Source organism: Lethenteron reissneri, chromosome 26 (assembly GCF_015708825.2).
Source record: "Lethenteron reissneri isolate LAM-NWPU_2019-01 chromosome 26, ASM1570882v1, whole genome shotgun sequence".
Taxonomy (NCBI): domain Eukaryota; kingdom Metazoa; phylum Chordata; class Hyperoartia; order Petromyzontiformes; family Petromyzontidae; genus Lethenteron; species Lethenteron reissneri.
This window is the reverse complement of record NC_083804.1, coordinates 18097016-18121105: the sequence shown is the minus strand read 5'-3', so window position 1 is coordinate 18121105 and position 24090 is coordinate 18097016. Positions and strand designations below refer to the sequence as shown.

Below are 24090 nucleotides of genomic sequence, written 5' to 3'. Positions count from 1 at the left end.
GTCCTTGTGAATTTGCCGCTTCTCCAGACTCACCCTCTCAACGGCGTCTGCCTCCGCACCCGCCGCCTTCTTTGCCTCCGACTCCATGACGTTGGAAGATCACACCTAAACACAAACACGCACCCACACGCCTTAAAACAAATACGAAAGGAACACTGCACAAAAACCACAACAAGCCACAGAAAGAAACGCCAACTGTAATATGATTTCTGTTTTTCCCTGCGGGCAGTATGCTGTGGGGCATTATGGAATAGTCTACTGCTCGATGAAAGCCGCCACATGATGGTTTAGAAAGGCCGAACTCCCCCTTCCAGCCCCAGTGGTGGTGCAGCCATAGCCGCAGTCCTCGTCACCGTTTTGTGGCAAACTCTAAACTGATTCAGATCAGCACTCCCTCATAACTAATTACTGCTCAATTGGAATAGACATAACAGTCATTTCCCCCACACTGTGAAACCTTGACAGGAACCCTCGTGGAAAAAGAGCATGACAACGTCATTCTGCACATAAAATATCTGGACAGTGTGGTAACTCTATTCGAGCAGCAGCAACAATAGGACAGACGTGGCCGACAGGTGGGGACGTGCCAGGGCATCGACAGGGCATGTATTATTCACTGCGCCCCTTCACACGTGCAGACACTCTGCTGCACTCACCCACTCGCACAGCCACTTGCTCAGTGAACTGACCCATTGACCAACTCGCTCACCTCTCCCCAACCCTGAGACTGACTGAGTCAATTGCATCCACTTCACCCGCTCGCTCACTCACACCTCATGGTTCATTCACTCACAAAGCATAATACAAAATAAAAAAAGTAGACTTTGCACTTTAGAATTGTCCACTATTCTTTTTTACAATATAACTCATGGCGTGGTGGGGTGGGCTGAGAAGGAAGATGGCACGGCAAGGTCCTGGCGAAGGGAACAGCGTGATGAGACAGTTGTACACAAACTATCTCGCGGAGGGGGAATTGTGAGTTCTTTCCTGATTGAATACATCACCAGAGTTGCACAGTCATTGAAATAGAACAAAGCGGTGGAGCAAAAGCCTGATAATTGAGTGAAGGACACATCTTATGTGTAGCTGGGAAATCGCTACACCAGATGTGTCTAACTTCTGCACTCAATACAGTACTCCCAACTCTCTAACCCACTCCAAATGAACTCGCTCAATACCAACAAACGCTACCACTCGGTATTTCCACTCACTTAAACCACACCGAATCAGCTTGTTTCATATCACTTGACACCATCATTTCCACACTCATTTCATAACACTTTCTTATCACATGTATTCATGAAGTTAATTCCTTTTCCACCATTGAGTCACAGGCTCCCACTCATACATTCATGTATAGTACTCACATATTTCAACTGATGCACACATCCACCTATTCATCATATATTTACACGCTCCACTTGCAGATTCACCCATTTACACATACAACCACTCACATATGCTCATGTGCCAAGCTGTCAACTCCCTCGCCTGGTATACAGGATGGTCGTGGGATCGATCCCGACTTTGACGCCTGCTGTATATTTGGAGTTTGCATGTTCTTCCCGTGGTGGCATGGATTTTTCTCCGGGTACTTTGATTTTTTTCCCTCCACATTTAGAAACGCGAGTTTAGAGTATTTGGCTGCTATAAATCCCACGTTCAAGTTTTCAAGTTTCATTTATTAGGTATAGCCCTGTGAGCCATTCGGCTCTTGAATCGGGTGCAACCGCAACAAACAAAAACATGAACAAAAAACATCTTAAAGTGAATGTGACTAAGTGCAAACAGCAAATCCAAGAAAAGACAGCAAAATATTGGAGAAAAAGCACCGTACACCAACACTGTGTGCAAAAATCCCAGTGGGATGCAAGACAAACAACAACAACCACAAGACAACTTAGATTAAGGCCATCAGTCTAACTCTATACTACAACAAACAAACATGGCCAAACCAAAAAACTTTTCGAAAATTACCAAAATAAAGCCATAAAAGCAATGAAACACTGGTCATAGGAACTGTGACCGAATTTTCACAATAAACGACGTAAACAACATGTACTACAAAACTCTGCAGCCATAGCTGGCTGCATGAGTCACTCCACAACAGTAGGAGCATCAGTCGGAGTATCAACATTTTTCAATGCACCTTTAAGATCAGCACACTGTGATAAGCCACTTCTCGTTGAGTTCTCATTTGTGACCATGCGCTTCCGAAAATGACCTTTAATCTCAGTGGGCCTTACCTGGTAAAATACAAAATATATAGCTTTTTAAATATAAAATGTTTAGTTTCACCCACTTAGTTAATCGTACATACATATACTCACCCATGCAACGATTAACCCACCGACTCACTCAAGTTATTCACGAACTTATATATGTACAGTATGTCAAACTTATTTAGCACTTTACGTAGCCAACTCTGCTCACATTCACTTACTCATGCACACCTCACCTATAAACTCAAGCCTCCATCCATATACTGACTCCTCCACCTACTCACCCACAGACCCAACTGCTCTTCAACTACCCAGGCACTACTTGATTATCCACTAATCCACGCACTCATTCTCTCAGTGTTCAGTTTCATTGATTAGGTATAGCCCTGTGAGCCATGCGGATCTTGACTCGGGTGCAACCGCAACAAACAAAAACATGAACAAGGAACATCTTAAAGTGACTACGCGAAACAGAAAAATCCAGGAAAAAACAGCAAAGTCTTCCACAAAAAGCACCGTATATCAACGCTGTGTGCAAAAATCCCAGTGGGATGCAAGTCAAACAATAAAAACCATAAGACAATTTAGATTAAAGTTATCAGTCGAACTCTGTACTACAACAAACAAAAATGACTAAACCAAAACGTTTTCGAAATCACCAAAGTAAAGCTATAAAACAATGTAACAGTGATCATAGTAACTGTAATTCAAATTTTACAATAAACGATATACATAATATGTACTACCAAACTTTGCAGCCATAGCTGGCAGGATGAATCACTCCATGACAGCAGGAGTATCAGTAGGAGTATCAAAAATGTTCAATGCACCTTTAAAGATCAGCACACTATAATCAACCCTCCAACTGATCACCCACTCACCCATCCACTCACTCAGCATCTACCCAAACACTGACCCCTCCACTCACTCACCCGTCCACTCACTCACCATCTACCCAACAAAGTATCATCCACTCACTCACTCACCCATCCACTCAACATCTACCCACCAACTTCTGACCAACTTCACACTCACCATATACCCAAACAGTGATCCCTCCACTCACCCGTCCATTCACTCACCATCTACCCAACAAGTGATAACCCACTCACCCGTCCACTCACTCACCATCTGCCCACCAACGTATCACCCCACTCACCCACTCACTCAACATCTACCCACAAACTTCTGACCAACTTCACACTCACTCACCCCTCCACTCACTCACCACCTACCCAACAACTGATCACCCACTCACCCGTCCACTCACTCACCATCTGCCCACCAACGTATCACCCCACTCACCCAACATCTACCCACAAACTTCTGACCAACTTCACACTCACTCACCCCTCCACTCACTCACCACCTACCCAACAACTGATCACCCACTCACCCGTCCACTCACTCACTCACTCACCCGTCCACTCACTAAGCATCTACCCAACAACGTATCACCCACTCACCCTCACTCACTCACCCACACTCACTGACCCCTCCACTCACTCACCATCTACCCACAAACTTCTGACCAACTTCACACTCACTCACCCCTCCACTCACTCACCATCTACCCAACAACTGATCACCCACTCACCCGTCCACTCACTCACTCACTCACCCGTCCACTCACTAAGCATCTACCCAACAAAGTATCACCCACTCACCCTCACTCACTCACCCACACTCACTGACCCCTCCACTCACTCACCATCTACCCACAAACTTCTGACCAACTTCACACTCACTCACCCCTCCACTCACTCACCATCTACCCAACAACTGATCACCCACTCACCCGTCCACTCACTCACTCACTCACCCGTCCACTCACTAAGCATCTACCCAACAAAGTATCACCCACTCATCCTCACTCACTCACCCACACTCACTGACCCCTCCACTCACTCACCATCTACCCACAAACTTCTGACCAACTTCACACTCACTCACCCCTCCACTCACTCACCATCTACCCAACAACTGATCACCCACTCACCCGTCCACTCACTTACTCACTCACCCGTCCACTCACTAAGCATCTACCCAACAACGTATCACCCACTCACCCTCACTCACTCACTCACCCACACTCACTGACCCCTCCACTCACTCACCATCTACCCACAAACTTCTGACCAACTTCACACCCACTCACCCCTCCACTCACTCACCATCTACCCAACAACTGATCACCCACTCACCCGTCCACTCACTCACTCACTCACCCGGCCGCTCACTAAGCATCTACCCAACAACTGATCACCCACTCACCCTCACTCACTCGCCCATCCACTCACTCACCCAATCACCCCACACTCTGTGACATCTCCAGGGAGACACACACACACCGGGACTGTCCGTATCACATCCATCAACCACCAACCTTACACAGACAGCCACAAGCTGAAGCTTCTACACGACTCCAGTTGCCTGCCCTGAGCCCGTGGCGAATTCCACGTTCACGTGACAGGTGCCAATCTACCCGCCATGTCACTGGTTACACCCAACACAGCGATGCTTGTTGGGATCTTTAATAAATATCTGAACGCACGAGGAACATTGGAGCTCCTTTGTCAATCCGCTGCTGGATGAAGCCCAACAACAAAGCCGTGCTGGTGTGCGGAGATTGTCTGACCATACTTCACCAATATTGGCCACGTGCGAAAGACGTATCAACAACGAGGGTGCAATCACAGTGGCAATAACACATTTTAATTCAACACTTAAAAGCGAACCCACTCACCTAGGGCCAAGCCGGATGGGGGTGTGGAAGGAGTTGTGGTTAGGGGGCGATCGAGAGAAAATAAATGATTGGGCTCGTGGAGGTTTGCTCGAGGAGGTGATGTGGAGGGGGAGGAGGAGGAAAGTGACAACAGACGAGGAAGCGCTGCGCCTGATCGGGGGGGGGGGGGGGGGTTCAGGCACGGAGCGAAAGCAGTGGAGGCTATAAGGGGGTGGGTGAGACACGTGGCAGTGGGAGTCAGGCGAGAAGGTAGCGACTGGAAGACACGACAGGAGTGGGGGTCCCCGCGACCCCCCGAACTCCTCCGCCGCCACCCCCAGGAGATAATTCGCCGTCGTGGGGGTCGGGGGGGGCCCACACGACTACGCGGAGCCTCGCGACAGCGCCCGAGCCCGGCAAGCGACAGCTGCGTGACGAGGCGGAGAGAAAGAGGGGGTATCGCGACCCCACGCGGGCAATTGACGAGTACACAAGTGTCGAGAGTCCCCCCAATAGGACCCCCCTCTTGACCATCTCCCCCCCCCCCCCCCGCGCGCGCGTACCTGCAGCGAGGGAATCTCCCCCTTCCCGTATCCGCGAGACCGGAGCCACGCCCATCTAACCTATCAAAACACGCCCCCCACTGGGGGGAGGGAATGGGGATCATCCAATGGGAGATGTGCCCCGTGTTAAAGCCCCGCCCTTGTTACACCCCCACCCACCCCACCCACCCCACCCCACCCGCCTTCCCCCGCAACCGGCGTGACGTCATCACAACAATGCAGGTGGCGCGCATGGATGTGGCCGGGCGGATATCGACCGCGCGAGTCGATTCCGGAAGTCGTCGCGCGACGATTCTCAGGAATCGATTCCTCGCTGGACGCACGTGGCGTTGATGCTGGCTGTGTGTTGTTGTTTGTTGTTGTTCTCCAGGCTCGCGTCGTGGCTACTGTCCTCCTATTGTCTCCGCGCGGGCGGAGATGGCATTTGGCGCACGATCTCGCATTTGTACCGGGCTTGCTCACATTTGTACAGCTGTATATGTACTGTCCCAGCTGTACTGTGTGTACTGACTCGATCTCTGGATTTTCTCGTTTGCATTGAACGTGCACGGTTATTGTCGGCAATGATGATTGTTGTACCTTGTGTGTCCTGCCCGTGCCGTCTCATGTGCCCTTCTAGTCGCTGACTTGATTAAGGTCAGCACTGGACTGTCTGTGCAGTAGTGTATATTCGTGTAGTATCAAGCGGCATTGCCTGAAACGTCGCCTATTATATGTTTATTTTAAGGCCACAGTTGTATTGGCGCGTGTGTGGCGTTGTGTATGTACTGTATTTGGTTTATTGCCAGTACTGTACTGCCTTGTTTTCTACTCTTTTTGTACTTTGTCAATCTGCAACGCCTCGTTTCTCCCGTCCGGTTAGTTACCTACCGCCTTTCTGAATGATCAACCAGAGGGAATATGACGCGTATAATTTGCATGCATTGAAACTAAGTGGATTTACTGAACGTATAACTACAAATTAATCGATGTTGGCAGGCGAACGGACTGCCCAGCTGCTGACGAAGACTCGGCAATGGAGCGGCGCTCAGCTGCATTGCTGCTCATTCGTATCGGATGACAACCGTTGTGTGGTGCCACAGCGACGGGGCCGTTCTGCCGAGCCAGGGAGCCGCCCGGCTTCCCCCACCGCACTGCCCCCCATCACCCGCCCCACATAAGCACACACCCGCACGCATCCCCCCCCCCTCCCATAGAGCTGGAAGGGAAGGTTACCTGATCGACCGGTTTTTATCCGAGAGACCCTTATCGGGATTAATTCTCACGGTTTCCGGCGATCAGGGAATTGGATGACCTCCCCCGTGCTACGTGGTACCGCGGCGCTGCTGCCGGCCTTAATATTGTGTGGTCGCGGCGTGGGGCATTCGGCCACCGCGGTTGAGGCGCATTTCCCCCCACACACACCCCCACGAGTCGACGGGGCAAGCAGGGGAGGCACGAGACAGCATGAATAGCGGGGTCACAGGGGCTGTTGCGCATAGTCATGGGGGGTTGGGATAATTGCGCTTGAGCGCGCAGGCCCCATTGTTAGGGAGGGTAAGGGATTAAGTAGGATTTACGCCTTGCACGCGGCACACTGATTAGCATATCAACAGCACCCAGAACCGCCGTGCGCGTGCCAGAGGATCGCGAGCCCATTGTTTAGCGCAGCATCCCCTTGAAGGTAGGGAGGATAAATAGAGGGGCGCAGAGGGAAAATAGCTTCTTCTCTCCAGGCCAGCGGACCAGCAGGACTTCCAGCCAGCGACCCGGACGTCCGTGCGACGCATCGAGGTACGCTGTTAGCGCAGAGAGCAGCGAACCTCCGCGGGCACCAAACAGTGAGTGGGGAGGTGAAGTAGGGTATCGTAAGCCGATAAATAGGGAATAGGTACAGGTTTAGTGGAATAGGCCAGCCTCGTCGACTCACTGATTACACATCAATTCGCAGGTAGCATATAATAAATCATTAATAGCGAAGCGTGGTCTCGCGTGATCTTGTCGTGCGGTGTGAGCGTGTGGGTGCGCTGTGTGCACCGTGGTTCGCCACGTGAGTGAGCGCTGCGCGGAGCTGAGCGCGCGGGTTGCGTGTGGGAACGCGTGTGGTACTGTGTGTGCGTAAGCTCGCGGCGTGCGTAATAGGCGTACCCCAGGTGCGCGATTATAACGCAAGCGGCCAGCAGACGGCGAGCGCTGCGCAGAGCGGCGCAAGAGTGGGTGTCGCGTGTGTTCACTCCGTGTGTGATACAGGTGCGCGATCATAACTTGCGTAGTTGGTGTGGAGTTGGAGTGCACGGAGCGGCGTGTGTGTGTGTGTGCATACGTTCGTTACATGTCGGATACGGATGCGCATTGGTAACGTGCCGCACAGGGCTATACTGCGAGCACGGCGTTTGATTGACGATGATGTGCGCACGTATGCTCGCAGCGTGGGAGCGCGGCGCGAGGCTGTAACAGTAGGGGCGTCGCATTCGAATGCCGGCGAAACCGTAGCGAGTAATAGGGAGGTGGGGTAACGTAAACGGAATAGGGGATGCAGGCGGGAGGGACCCCGGGGGCCAACGGCCCCCACAAATTGGTGTCGGAAGCGGTACGGACCCCCGCGTTACCTCACGCTAAAATAAGACTAATATTTACCGGCCGGGGGGCCCCTTCGTGGAAGGCATTCGCCCGCAATCTCTTAGGGGCCAAGGAAATTAATGGATGGACGGACGCGCAGGCAGTACGTCAACTTAATATGAATCTTGATGGGCGGGCAGCCGATTTTGTAGAAGCGTTACCCGCGAGCGCACAGACACAGCTAGAGGAGCTGATGCGCCGACTCGATCAGCGTTTTGGCACGCGTGACGAGGAGGAAGCAAAATCGGCCTTAGAGGCGCGCCGTCGCCAACCTGGCGAAGATCTACGTGATTACGCCGAGGATGTGCGCGAGTTAACAAAGATCGCACGCTCGGGGTACGCAACTGATGTTATTGAGGAACTGGCCGCTGAGAAAATCCAGCGGTACCTGTCTCGCACGGCGTGGTGGCAGCCAGACATGAGCTGCCCACGTCTTCCCTTTAACGCCCTTGTCGAGCGCGCACGTAAGTGTGAAAGAATTCACAGCGAACGCGCGCAGCTCCGGGGGCTGGGACGAGAGCGCGTCATTGCGAGCCTGCTCTCGGAAGACGAGGAGGAGGAACAGGAGCTCGCGAGGACGGTAAGGGGCCGGGAAAGAGAGCCTCCAGTGTCCCGCGAGACAACCCCGGGATGGGTTGCCGGTATACAAACGGGTATAAAGGATGTCTCCGGCCAGGTAACCCAGGTACGCGAGGAAACGAATACAAATATGACCCAACTGCAATCCTCCGTTGAGACCATCCGATCCGAGATGGGGGAACTAGACTCCACGGTAGGAGGGCTAACTGGAAGGATAGCGCGACTAGAAGCAGAGTATGAGCAGCAGCGCACTGGGGGAGGAGGGAGTGGGCAGAGAGCCCACTACGGAGCCGCCACCCCCGAGGCCAGCCACAAGGGCCGGGCGAATCCCGCGGACCCCGCGGCGATACCTCGTGGGGGCAACCCAGGCGAGGTGCTCCAGTCAACCCGGGACGGGGACTGGCACCCCGGGGGGCTATGTGGTGCCACAGCGACGGGGCCGTTCTGCCGAGCCAGGGAGCCGCCCGGCTTCCCCCACCGCACTGCCCCCCATCACCCGCCCCACATAAGCACACACCCGCACGCATCCCCCCCCCCTCCCATAGAGCTGGAAGGGAAGGTTACCTGATCGACCGGTTTTTATCCGAGAGACCCTTATCGGGATTAATTCTCACGGTTTCCGGCGATCAGGGAATTGGATGACCTCCCCCGTGCTACGTGGTACCGCGGCGCTGCTGCCGGCCTTAATATTGTGTGGTCGCGGCGTGGGGCATTCGGCCACCGCGGTTGAGGCGCATTTCCCCCCACACACACCCCCACGAGTCGACGGGGCAAGCAGGGGAGGCACGAGACAGCATGAATAGCGGGGTCACAGGGGCTGTTGCGCATAGTCATGGGGGGTTGGGATAATTGCGCTTGAGCGCGCAGGCCCCATTGTTAGGGAGGGTAAGGGATTAAGTAGGATTTACGCCTTGCACGCGGCACACTGATTAGCATATCAACAGCACCCAGAACCGCCGTGCGCGTGCCAGAGGATCGCGAGCCCATTGTTTAGCGCAGCATCCCCTTGAAGGTAGGGAGGATAAATAGAGGGGCGCAGAGGGAAAATAGCTTCTTCTCTCCAGGCCAGCGGACCAGCAGGACTTCCAGCCAGCGACCCGGACGTCCGTGCGACGCATCGAGGTACGCTGTTAGCGCAGAGAGCAGCGAACCTCCGCGGGCACCAAACAGTGAGTGGGGAGGTGAAGTAGGGTATCGTAAGCCGATAAATAGGGAATAGGTACAGGTTTAGTGGAATAGGCCAGCCTCGTCGACTCACTGATTACACATCAATTCGCAGGTAGCATATAATAAATCATTAATAGCGAAGCGTGGTCTCGCGTGATCTTGTCGTGCGGTGTGAGCGTGTGGGTGCGCTGTGTGCACCGTGGTTCGCCACGTGAGTGAGCGCTGCGCGGAGCTGAGCGCGCGGGTTGCGTGTGGGAACGCGTGTGGTACTGTGTGTGCGTAAGCTCGCGGCGTGCGTAATAGGCGTACCCCAGGTGCGCGATTATAACGCAAGCGGCCAGCAGACGGCGAGCGCTGCGCAGAGCGGCGCAAGAGTGGGTGTCGCGTGTGTTCACTCCGTGTGTGATACAGGTGCGCGATCATAACTTGCGTAGTTGGTGTGGAGTTGGAGTGCACGGAGCGGCGTGTGTGTGTGTGTGCATACGTTCGTTACATGTCGGATACGGATGCGCATTGGTAACGTGCCGCACAGGGCTATACTGCGAGCACGGCGTTTGATTGACGATGATGTGCGCACGTATGCTCGCAGCGTGGGAGCGCGGCGCGAGGCTGTAACAGTAGGGGCGTCGCATTCGAATGCCGGCGAAACCGTAGCGAGTAATAGGGAGGTGGGGTAACGTAAACGGAATAGGGGATGCAGGCGGGAGGGACCCCGGGGGCCAACGGCCCCCACAGTTGCCCGAGGTCAAAGTTCGAATTGTGTCAGCATACCCAGTATTTGTGGGTACAGTATTTTTGTTTTAATATGCAAATACTCTTCTTGGTTCTTTCGGTAAAGTCACGTATATAATAATAATAAAAATAAAAACAATAAAATAATTATTTTATTATGTTTTTATTATTTTATTCCCTTCTACGTGACTTTACCGAAAGAACCAAGAAGATGAATCCCTGCAGTCACGAAAGCTTTATATCGAAAATTATGCAAATACTGTTTGGATTCATGACACAGCGCCTCTATAGACGCTATCCAGAAACAGAAGTCATCGTTACTTTATAAGAGGCATGTCATCGAGGGACAAAACTGATTAAGCCTGGAATTGGAAACAGAGTAGACGGCAAGGATGGTTGGGGGAACGGTGATCCGGACTATGGAGCACCAGAGAAGAATGGGCAGTCTGAATTAATATTGTGATATCAAATTTTCCTTATCGATTGACACCCACTCTTTGCGCTGATATGGGGTGATTTTTGGCAGATCTTGCTACGTGCTTTCTTACGCATTTCCCTTAACTGAGAGGATGAGACTCACTATCTCTGAGTTGTTTGCTTTTGTGTAGATAATACAATGACAAACCTCTGGGATACCACTTAAGGCCAATTTCTGGTCAAGTTTGACCTCTGGATAAGCACTGATAATCGGTAGATTGTGTCACAAAGTTTTGGTTAATCCTGTTATCTGTGTTATTACGAAGTGGCTATGGCAGTGACTTCTAAATGACTCCTATCAACCCATACGGTTTACCCGTATTTTTGCCCAGGGATATTGAGTTTCCAGGTCAATCAGGCGTACAGCCATTTAAATACGGCCAAAAAAGTGTATGTTTCTCGCTTGCGATGGGACTTTGTAGGATTAACGTTGAGATTTATGAGGGCACGGGGTGAACAATAAGGTCTGAATTGGTCTGTTATAAGGTAGGCACTGATAAGGGGTTGACAGGTATGGTAACGTGACCACCACCATCACCTCCATTACTATCACCATCTTGATCATAATCTACAATGGACAATTTTGTTGATGACGTGTTTCGTGCAAGTTGGCTTTGCACAGCCCCATTAACTTGCCGGTATTTATGACTGACTTTTGTAGTTCGTCTATAAAAGGGTTACGTTTAGCTAGTCACCCTCGTGAAATCCCATCCGACCGCCTGGTAACAAAATATACGTTTCTACAGTCCGTTTGTACATCCACCGTTGGATGAAGGCCTCCCAATGTGTGGGTGGTGTGGGTTATTTAACCTTACTCCACAACGTTGGTCAGTGCGGGTTGGTGAAGGTGCAGGATCTGCCACTCTCCTACCCACAAGACGATGGTGGTCACTCATCCAAGTACTATCCAGGTTAAAGCCTGCTTAGCTTCCGAGGTGTGTCGGGATCGGGCATATTTGATCAATATAGATGAGAGCCTCAACACACATCTTTACTTAATGATTTCATGAAGAAGGCCATTCGGCCAAAACCTTTAACAAAAAAGTATTTCCATATTCTAAGATGATCCATGAAGCATGACACACCCCAAACTTTATAAAATTGTAATGCGAGCAAGAAAAGGGTGGGCGCTGCCTTCGCACCACTCACGCGGGCCGGGGTATTAGGGGAGGTGGAGCCTGGTCGCGGGGTGAGTGGGGGCGGGGTCAGGGTCACAGGAGGAGGAGTCAGGGTCACGTGAGGAGGAGGATATAGGACGAGAACCGGAAGGGGATCGGGAGTGGAGAGAGAGTGAAGATAGGGGGTGGCCACGCGGAGTGCTGGCGGAGGAGTGGCACGAATTGCCACGCGGTTGGAGTCACGGCACCGTCGGCCAGCGGTGGACGTGGAGCAGCGGAGTGGCTGCAGAGTGTACAGGAGCACACGGAGCAGCAGGGTGGCTGCAGAGTGCGCGGGGCACACGGGCAGTGGGGTGGCTGCAGAGAGAGAGAGCGGATGACTCGAACGGCGTGCGGGGGGGCACGCGACGGAAGAGGTGCGGGTCCGATCGGGGACATCGCGGGGTGCGAGACAAGAACCCAATAAAGGACAGACGGAGACCAAAATCGCCTAAGAGTCCTTTATTACAAAATTATACAGTAAAATTCTGATCACACCTATCAGATTATAAGATACTTATTGCTTTAAATTACAGGGAGGGAAAGTGTATTCTGGTTTATGATCTGGAGAATGTGTTACAAGTAATACACCTGTTATTCCAATACAGTAAACATGGTGAACGTGCCTTGCTATTGTTTTTGATTTACAGTGCTTCTAGGGTTGCTACATATCAATCACTAGGAGCTGTGATTCAAATTTTTTTTTGCTAAAAATTATAGTTCCATTCAACCCTTTAAATTGCCTTATGGTGATTTATTTTCTAAAAAGTTAATTTATGGATACTCTTTGGTTCTTTCGGTAAAGTCACGTAGGTATAAATTAAATTACGACGTTTTGGGCACAACACAAGTGTCCGTCATAAGGTGGGACAACCACAGCAAGAAACAATTGCTGAAGTGGGCAAAAGGGCTGCTGTGACAAGAGGCTATATAGGTAAGAGAGGGGGGAGGAGCCAGGAAAAAGGGAGAGAGAGAGGGTGTGTGGGGTGGGAGGAGTGGATCGCTGATAGAGGGATTAGGAAACGAGCAAGGCAAAAGTGAGCGGGGCTGGGAGTAGGAGGCTGAAAAAACGAGATACGGATATGAAGGCAACACCATGAAGCAGTTAAGGTTTTACCTGGTTAATAACATCCTTCCAATGATTGCTCAATTTGTATCCATCTTCTCGGTTGAAGTTATGTCTATATCTGGATGGCTTCATGGACAAACCTTTAATAGTAGCCCGAAGGTTTGCAGAGTACCTTTGTCTCGGAAAAAACAATATCATGAGAGCCCACAGCGTTATAGCAATGGTCAGCCACGGCGGAGGATTGGTTCTGCCGTGTTTCAGATCTGACTTGTGCTCGCGAACACGGTCCCGAGATATGTCGTTTCTTTTCCCCAATGTAACACCCACCACAGGTGCAACTTAGTTTGTAGACTCCAGGGGTTTGCATGTCAGGAATGACTTTTATTTTATACCTACGTGACTTTACCGAAAGAACCAAAGAGTATGGATCCCTGCAGTCATGAAAACTTCAAATCTAGATTAAATTGATGGAATTTGGATCCTTCTAACCACTACCATACGGGTCCTAACTCCTTTCCTAACCACAATAGGAATGTGGAGGCAGTAGACTTTGTCACCTGTATTTAGTCATTATATAGGGATATGGTTGTGATGAGATCACAAAGCTTTCTATAGATATTCTATATGGGCTACTGTAGATAAAGTTCATGGTTATCCTTAGCTTAAAATATGGGTAAGAATGTAAAGATGTTATGAGTCAGGTGTAATAAAGCAGCAAGAAACAAAGCCTTTAGCCTTTACAGGTGTATGTGGAGTGTACCTTGAAGTTTACGACAACATCACATGTAGCAGCAAAGTGTTGTGATCACAAGCGGGAAGACACAGTTGCATTAGGTGAGGCAAGTGTGTAGAATAGGACCATTGAGACGTTCTTGGAGGACTGGGATAAAATGGCACATGAGGCTCCCTCTAATGTGCCATCGAGCTGTTCTGAGGCCCCCTTGAAATCTGCAGCCTGGGTAAAACTCGCACCTGGCCCACCTCCAACCCCGTCTATATGGCCCTCGTAGGAGGGCAGGATAACCAGACGCCTTGAAGTAAACACCCAGGCATCGGTGACCAAGTAGTAAACCTATATCCAGTTGTTGAGATACTGAAAGGGGCGACCGTTAAGACTGTGTTTCGATTGTACAATTGCAAAACGTGGCAGAATTAAAACCTGTATGCATCGACCAAGTATCTCTCCCAGAGTGTGGCAGCATCACTCCAGAATCATCTTCCCGATTCATCCCACAGACGATAGCTATACCCCTTGCTCTCGAGTGTTATGTGCTGAACGTGATGTGACATGACGTTGCTTGGCCATCATTCCAGAAAGCCACAGGAAGTTACGTGTGTTATGTCCTGTGGTAATGTCCAACATTGTACAAGTTGCTTTTGTGGGGATGGCGGTATATATATGTCACGCGTCTAGCTGATCCTTTCACCTTAGTTGACCTTCAGCTGCTGATCTTTGAATACCACTGTGAGGAATTCAACATTAGTTGTCCGATGAGCAGACTCGCCTCCAACCAAGCAATGTGGAATTTGGATCAGTTCTATAAGGAGGAGGTTAGCACTGCCTCAATGCTCATATGAGCAGAAAATCACTTTAATTTTTGATCATTAAACACCTGGTGTATTTGCAGCTACAAATTATTCCGGTGGGCCAGTGTCAAGAGGCAGTGCCACCAACCACGGATAATTTTGCTCAATCACCAGGGGACGTAACATGGAAAATTACAATTCGTAAAAGCGTCAACAATGGGTGAGAGCATACGCTTTAGATTAATTAACTACTGTATGTTTAACATGTAGGCTTTCGCGACCAATATAATAATGGTTTTTGGGTTAGATCGCGTTATATATAAATATGTGGCAACCCTCCACCACCCGACACGGCCAATCAGTATAAAATGTGTCACGTTGATAAAAGACAAATAGTTCACTACTTTAGCCCATCGGTGTGTTGAGTGAATCCACAACATTTAAATGGTGACGTCACCCTGCTGCACTATTGAAGACCGGGAGCAGGTGGAGGGCTTCACTATTCTGGCAAATCGCCCGATGATGCTGGATGTAATTACCAGCGAAACGTCGTACTCAAAATGTAAATGTTGTGGATTCACTCTTCAACACACCGGTGGGCTAAAGTAGTGAACTATTTGTCTTTTGTCAACGTGACACATTTTTTACTGATTGGCCGTGTCGGGTAGTGGAGGGTTGCGACACATTTATAAATAACGCGTTCTAACAAAAAAAAACATTTTTTTATGAATAACAGCTGTATGTTGGAATACTCATTTTTAAATAATGAGAAAACCCATTGACAGGTTTTGTTGTTGTTAAATACATATAGGAAAGCTACAGAGTATTATATATCTTTTGTTAGGGTGTCCTCCATAAGGGAAAAATATTTCTGGGAGAAAACCCCACGTGTATGAAGCTGCTGACATCTCTCAAATACGCACACGTGTCCCAAGAACCGATTCTCTGAATTGCCAATCCTTGGCCACGTCGCAGCCCAGCACGTGGAGAATTTTACAGCGCGGTCGTTTTTCGTTGAAGGAATCCGATTAAACTTTTATACAGACTTTGGTCACGTTGACCTGAAAAAGATGTCTAAAAGAGGAAATAGGAAGTCGGTACAACCAGGCCAAAGTAACCTTATTGTCATAAGCCTTGAGCTAACAAAAAACAGGGTCGACAGCCTTTATGTCAGCGCCGTTGCACATTTAAAACCCCTTTGTATGTGTGCAGATGTTGGCAACGTGTACAGTAGTAAACAATTCTTGCGGTGATGGAAAGGTCTACATTTTCTGCAGATGAAAAGAACTGGGCGGAGTAAGCCATCATGGCACCAACAATGTTTCTCAGAAAATAATAATGAGAACTCCCCCTGTAGTCGATATTTTTAGTAAGTATAAAGACAACCCCAGGATGTTGTATTATGTGTGTGGGCCTTGGAACACTTTAATGCAGACAGAAGTTTTATTTCACGTTCTTGTTGTTGGCGCTTGGCTACATCTCCACCATCCTATGCAAAATATACTTTTGTTTAAAAAAAATAGTGGATACCACCGTAAGAATGTAGAATTTCTGCTGTTTCATCAGGGACACAGGCATCGTTGAGACATGCCCAATACTGTTTTGAGGATGTTTTTGTTCTATAATGTTGCGTCCCAGAGCGCATCACACATCTAACTACATTTGAAAGTGTACTCCCAAGTATTTGGGGTGCGTGGCACACTGTAACTTATGCCTGAAAGGTTGGCATAATCATGGGACATCTTTTGCCAGTACCAAAATATACTAATAGGATTTTTCCCCTTTTTTCCGGCAACAAAACTAATACCTTTTGCAAGGAATCATGTTTACAGTAACCACAATACTTGCAGTCAAATGCAAACAAAAACAATACTCTGGTAATTTATGCATTGTCTTTGAAACTGATTGGTCCACATCAGAGAAAGGCGCCTTTTGGCGTCATCTGGTCGAACACCATATGAGACGAGGCTCCAAAGAAAGCTGTCTCTGGTGTGGACCAATCAGTTTCAAAGACAATGCATAAATTACCAGAGTATTGTTTTTTGTTTGCATTTGACTGCAAGTATTGTGGTTAATGTAAACATGATTCCTTGCAAAAGGTATCAGTTGTGTGGCCAGAAAAAAGGGGGAAAACCCTATGAGTATAGGTTGGTATAAGTCTGCCAGTAGGGGGCGATGATTGCTATGTTTAATCCAAAAGGATTCATTTGCGAAAAGTGAGCCAGGTTTTGCCCAAAACCTGGCCAGCTGGCTCAACAACTTATTAAATTAGTAATTTTCGAATTCGGACCGTGATGACGGCATATAATGGGTTATCCATTTAGAATGACGGCAGAGGATCTTTAACATTCACCATGAAGCAGATGTGGTTTTTTTTAGATTAATACACCATCCAGTTAGAACCGGAAAGGCCTACCAGATTTGAAACTCGAACCTAATCAACTTTGTGACTTGACGAATACATACACACAGTGATAAAAAAAAGTTTTACACTAATGCTGAAAGTTCAAATAACCTGCAAATTAGTTAATTGAAAAGTGTCACATTTTAAATAGTTAAGTAATGCGTAAATAAATGCGCATCTTTTCAGTGTCTCATTTTCAAAAAGCTATGACCATCATTTGATGTTTGTAAAATGATGGTACATGCAAAGCCCAGCTTTTGACACGATGGGGGAACCTTTTGCGAATAGCAGTAAGATGCCCCCTCTTAAAACGAGGCAGAGGGTGAGCGAGACCCGGCGGTGAGCGAGTTGAGCTGATGCAGCACATACCTGACAAATGCTCTGGGGCAGGAGATGGCAGTGACGAGTGTAGGAGACGTTCGCGTTCAGCAGTGACAGCAGCAGAGGTGAGGCGGTGAGTCGGAGAAGTCCGAAAAACGTCAGGACCTTTGCCGGGTGCTGGACTGGCCAATAGCAGGAGCTGGTTAGTGGAGGTTAGAGCTAACGTACACTTCGCATCTTCACAGTTTGCAATTTATGGAATAATTTACTGTAGAGTTACAACAGGTGTTCATTACAGTCACGTTTGTAAATTTAGTAGACGATGCGTAAAAAGACGAGGTCTATCTGCACGAGTGATTCAATGTCGGTCAAGAATTGTGTGCGCGGTCGAGTGAAACATCAACGACATATTCGCACCGCCGTGTACACCGAATATGAATGTATATCCACAGTCGCCTTGCCTCTGCGCTACTTACACCTGTTCCTAAGCAGGAGTGGCCAGGTAGCTAAACTTGGTGTGTTCACTCAGAGCGCTGGCATCGCAACGCGCCCCAAGGGGGTCCTCCCCCCGCCCGGCCTTGACGTCAGCACAGAGAGCCCCCCCCCCTCTCGTGAGACCCCCACTCCACCCCACCCACCCACCCTGGCTAAAGGGCCCTCTGCGCCCTGCCACTGTGAACCAACTGCGCAATAGACCACGCAGATACAAAACCCTGCTCGCTGCAATAGCAGCAGCAGCAGCACATATTTTCACACGGGGAAGTGTTGTTGTGCAATGTCATGCGTGACCGGTCATTGTGTGGCCTGGCAAACGGAGATCAGAGGTACACGTTGCAAGCCCTGCAATTGTCTTAGACACGCTGGGGCAGGCATCTTGGAAGAGTTTACCCCCCCCCCCCACCACACAATACTTGCCAATTGTAGATATGTTGACATTATTTCGCACTGTACGTAACCAACCGTGCTAATCGGAGATGCGGAGGAAGGACAATAAACTAAACGCAAAAAGTAGTTCTCAAGAAATGAGTTTTCAATGGAGATCATTTGAAAGTGCATAGCTCCAGTGGCTTCCTAATATCGGAAGAACGTTCCAGACGGCCAGAGAAGCGCATCTGAAAGCGCGCGATGCAGTGGCCGTCTTTGTTCGATGGCCAGCCAAACACCGCTGCCATGATGACCAGGGGTCGCGTGATGATGGTTTATGCTGCTTGACGAGATCACCAAATGCAGTGGTGGCTCATTTGTGGCAAGCACTTTGTGTGTAATGAGTGCGACCTTCTTGGATTGTACATATACAGCACTTTTCGTACGCGCGTAATCTCTGATGTTCGCGGTCTTGGTTGGAATCCGCTTTCGAAACTCACGACCCCCACTAGGGGAGGGAGGCCCCAGGAGCAGGCAGTCGTAGCAAGGCTGCGTGTTTGGGTGACACCTTTATGTCCCACGGCACACAGTGACCGCGATGTCCCATTCTGTCGCTGTTACACCTCTCCTCTTACCCCCGGCAAAAACGAGTTCTCCGGACGAGTGAAAATGGCACTTCACTGTTGCACTGCAAGATGAATGATGATAATCGGAATAAAAACGAGCGTTATCATATAGCGTCAATCATGAACACTGCATCTCGTAGCACTGCACTATCAGCAACACATGGGGGCCCATATATATTTACAGTATATGTTTTCAGCCGATTATTTGAGTGCTTATACACGTGGGGGGAAACCCCACGCGTGCCAGAAGGGGGGGGGGGGGGAGTGCAACACTATCCCATACAGAAGGGACAGATGACGTGAGTCTGCAGTCTACTGGTACGCTGCTACCTGAAAAGCCAGGGTCATGGCTCATTGACGACCACGGGAAGAGAGTTTGGCAACATTGTGTCACCGCCGCTAGATCTGAACACTGACAATTTGTTTTAAGGTTAACTTTCATGACGGCAAACTCCTGGTATGTTTACTGCAAGGGAGTCAGCAGAAATGTTTTTCGGCTCCAACTGCCATCATTGAAACCACAAGGCACGGAAGGAAACCGCTGAACCTTTACCAGCGAGCACGGATGTGACCATTCCACCTTTCTCTTTGCCTCAACACTGCAACGAATATTTATGGAATATTGTGTCTTTTTATTATAATCCTTGTGCCAACCCACTTCTGGGTGAAGCCCTCCTCCTGCCATGTCGGTCATGGATATGGGGTTGTTGTTAGAACATTCTTCACTGCGTTCTTCAGTGACAATTGGTGAAAATGGGAAGGCTCAAGGTTTTTACGTGGTGGTTTAGCTGCTGCAGCTACTTACTATTAAAATTCCTTCCCTTTATTACTGCTAACCCTACTCCCTCCCTTTGATGCTGCTAATCCTACATAATGCACGGGCATAATATGACTTTGAGACCCCCCCCCCCACCTCCTACGCATTTCACAAGTAGTGACTAATCCCATATCTGCATTTCCCATAAATATGCAAACTTTGTCTTGATATGCAAATTCCTTTGTCAAGGCGCCCTTCCCCCTCTAACCCAGCTTAAATATACGCTGCCAAGCTTGGTGGTGCTCATACAGACGCTGTCTTTCCGACAGACCTGTTCTTCACCTGAGGACGGCTGCTTGCATTGTGGCCGAAACGTCGTGAGAATTGTATTTTATTATATTTTATTTGTATTATTTTATTATTTCTCTTCTACGTGACTTTACCGAAAGAACCAAGAAGGCTCAATGTTTCGTTTAGACGTCACCACTGATGTTAGCTATGGCCAGGAAACGACCTGTGGTGGTGCAGTTGGTCAATGCACTGTAAGTTAACGTTGGTAGAAAATGGATCACCAGCTGTTCACGCAGAAGAGTATTTAGTATATCTGGTTGCCAATTCAACATTCTTTCCATGTTACCGTCATGCACATATAGCTGCTTGTGTGAAGCTTGGCGACGTTTATTCTATGTTCCCCATGGGTAACAGGCATGACACGTTCTATTATTATTATTGTAGCTTTCAGAGTCTATTTCTGTCACATTTGGAGATATTCCTGTAACTGTTTCCATCCAACTTTCAGATTCAAGAAAAGTGGGACATCTTTGCCAATATCAAAGGATAAAAAATAAGAATAGGTTTTACACTTTCTGGCAATACAACAGGTGCCAAGATTTTCCAACACCAAATCTATACCTTGGGCAATGAATCAAGTCTACATTAACCACATATACTTGTGGTGAACATGCAAACAAACATGTTCTGATAATATATGCATTCTTTTTTAACTGATTGACCTACACCAGACAGCTTTCTTCTTGATTCCTTGTAAAATATATCTATTTGGTGTTTGAACATCTTCACATCTGTTGCAATGCTATGAAGGCTAAAACCTATGATTATTTTCAATACTTCAACAAAAGTGCTTTGCATTTTATTTTATCGCATTTTTTACGCAAATATATCAAGCACTATCCAAACTCATGCCTGCTTGGCTTCTGAAGTCTGAGGAGATCAGGTACATCTGGATGAATTGCTAATGTAATCGTATTTTCTTGACTTAAAGCTTTCGTGACTGCAGGAATTAACATTCTTTGGGTCTTTCGGTAAAGTCACGTAGAGTCAAGTAGATAACAAAAAACTACGACGTTTCTATTGAAACGTCGTAGTTTTTGTTATATTGTTTAAATCTATCTACGTGACTTTACCGAAAGACCCAAAGAATAATAATCGTATTTTATATGGATTTTGCTTGCCAATAACATATGGTAAGTGCAGCAGTGTTTGTTTAACAAACCTGACTCTACTGATGAGACCCAGGTCAAAACTCGTCCAGAGTTTGGCTGCTTAAATGAATTCTGCTTGATGATATTGATCTGTAAAAACCACTAAGCTGACGTACCACACATTTGGTTATTTTTACGTGGATATGCAGAATGGAGTTGTGATTATTTATTTATTAATTTGTAGAGAGCGTACAGTCGGGTTGTGCATTACAAAGGAGTAAATGCAAGGGAACACTCTGGATCACAAAGGGCTCTGGTAACTGGCTGTTTTAAGTTCCCGCAAGATCGATTTAAATTATTCACCACGATTTAATCATATGGTCTGCCGGCATCTACAGACAGTGGAACACGTGGTAGTGATGTAATCATAATAATAAAGTTATAAATTCACAGTCCTTTGTAAATCCATAGCTGGATGAAGGCTTCCCCATACCGCGTCAGTCATAGTGGTTGTTTGACCATACTTCACCGCACTGGCCAATGCGGAATGTTAAAGGGCGGGGAGGGTACTGGAGCAGCCAAATTTCACTCGCCACTGATGTTCTTTGTCACCGGGAATTGAACTCGGGTGGATGGGTTCATAAAATAGCACGGTCCAATGCACCTTCGCTCTATCCGTCATTATGGTACCGCTGTTTTACTCAGATTTATTTAATCACGTGGCCAGGTCATTTGATTAACAATAAGTGGATACAATCTTGTAAGATTAATGAGGTAACGGAGAGCTGTAGGTTTTTAAAATTAAAATTACTGTCCACTGATTGGAATCAGCGCAATGCAAAACCAAAGTATCTTAGATTTTTTTTTTACTATTCTCAAATTGAGGACTGGTATATTTTATGGATCATTATTGGGATCTGCATAGAAATTGTAATTCACGTGATCTGCTTCTCATTCTTCATGAAAACACCATTTCTCCTCTCCAAAGCAATTCACGAATACAATTCAAAACCTTGTGCGAGGAACGAAAACATTGTACAGGAACATGGCCATCAAGATATTTCAATCAATTTGCAATATCTGGGAGTTGATGGTTTCATATCTGCACATGTAATTCACAATAAGCAACGATTTAGATATTTTTTTAAATCTCGGCATCGATGTTCATTTTGTTAAAACTGTATTGCACATTCCTTTAATTGCTAAGCAAACTGGAAAATTCCCGACAACAAGAAAGAGAACATAAAACAGAACGAAGTTCTATCTAAGCGGGCAACAGGAATCATTGTGAGCCACTGTGCTGAGACTTAGGCCGTGTTTCCATCCAACAAATATTGCATTACATTACGAGCCTTAAACATAAGACCCGGGTGATATCTTGTGGCTAAGGAATTAGAACGCTGAGCTACCACCGCTGAAAGAGCCTATGTTCGAATATGGGCAGCCACCTGAAATTAAAACTAGGTTCTCAATTGTAGATGATTGTCTTATTAAAATCACAAGTGACTGCACACTACGAAAAGGGTTATATTAAAATAGTGTATACACAGAAATTAGAAAGTTCCAGGTCTGGGATTTTTCAGTTTGTCATGCGACAATCTCATAGCAGAGTGTGTCGGGAATGGTCCCCACCATCTCTGGAAAGGGTCACAAATTAACGTGAAGGATTTTTGGGGTGTAGTCCTGTGAACAATGTCTTTCGCTGGCATTTTCTGCGTAATTTTGGCTGCATCTCGTGACATGATGCCGATAGCACGATAGGCATAAACTAACGATGGAGCATAAACTAAGAAAAATCCACCAAAAGGTAAACAAACATCCTAGCTCAGTGGGTTGGGGGCCATGTCACAATGCCCAACCAAGTGGCCGGAAGGCGTTCCTGCACTGCTCCCTGGTGGCATACGTGTAGATGGCAGCACTCGTTGCAATATATGTTCAGTCCTGTCATTTGGATTCATAAATAATTAAAATCAAACTGCAATTCAAGATCCCATACATAGAGGGCACCTGCGGAATGGGGAAGAGGGCACGACGTGGCAGAGGGAGAATAATTTTACAGTACAGGATACACGATGGATTATATTGATAACAGGATGCGGAGACAAAGACGGTCATAGGTGTAGGGAGAAAATACTTTCGCATGGACTTGACGAGCGAGCTACAAGGAGTCAGCAGTGCAGATGGCTACAGATCAAGGGCAGCAGAGGAAAAGGAGCGACCTCCCACGCTCTACTTATTTTGTTCCATCGTTAGGCAGCTCCATTACTTTCGTCACGCCACCAAGTTCATTTCATTTATTAGGTATAGCCCTGTGAGCCATTCGGCTCTTGAATCGGGTGCAACCGCAACAAAGAAAAAAAACAAAAACATGAACAAGAAAGCATCTTAAAGTGACTATGTGACTATGTGCAAACTGAAAATCCACCAAGGCTCTGTGCAAACATCACAACTACACCTGTATGGTGCTCTCTGCATACCTAACCATGGTCAACTATTCTCGTGTATTAGGGTTGCGATCCATTTCTTGCTCAAGAAACGCCGACCTATCGTTGACGTGTAAGACCTGGGTGAGCATGCTACGTCGGACGCCATACATGCATCACGGGTCGATATTGATTTACCTAACACGCTATCACTCTCATACCATCTATCATTCACGATACCATCGTCAATCACATTCAACCAATTAACCTCACTCACCAGAAGAAATCCCACCCAGAACATTTCATCACTTCCCTTACAACATACTCCTATCAGCAATGACTCTCAGTCAATTCTAGGAAATCTCCTTCTCCCTGGTTATAAAATAGCACCGTGTGAATCGAATCTCATCTTTTAGGATCATTTACACTGCACCCGT

The 24090-nt window shown here is 47.9% G+C and overlaps 1 protein-coding gene across 4 annotated transcripts in view; it reads right to left on the bottom strand.

The window, feature by feature from the left end:
• Window positions 1-18090, bottom strand: part of LOC133347763 (protein Aster-B-like) — a 45075-nt gene extending 26985 nt beyond the window's left edge. The window contains exons 1-2 of one of the 4 annotated variants that reach the window (XM_061560340.1): window positions 17590-18090; window positions 34-105 (exon numbers count right to left, since the gene is read on the bottom strand). In XM_061560340.1, the coding sequence (XP_061416324.1) occupies window positions 34-87 (54 nt within the window). In that variant the 5' untranslated portion in view covers window positions 88-105; window positions 17590-18090. Of the gene's footprint in view, window positions 1-33; window positions 106-4968; window positions 5460-5510; window positions 5558-17589 lie in introns of those variants that run through there. The other 3 variants (XM_061560341.1, XM_061560342.1, XM_061560343.1) reach the window with 3 other exon arrangements.
• Window positions 18091-24090: the final 6000 nt, after the last annotated feature.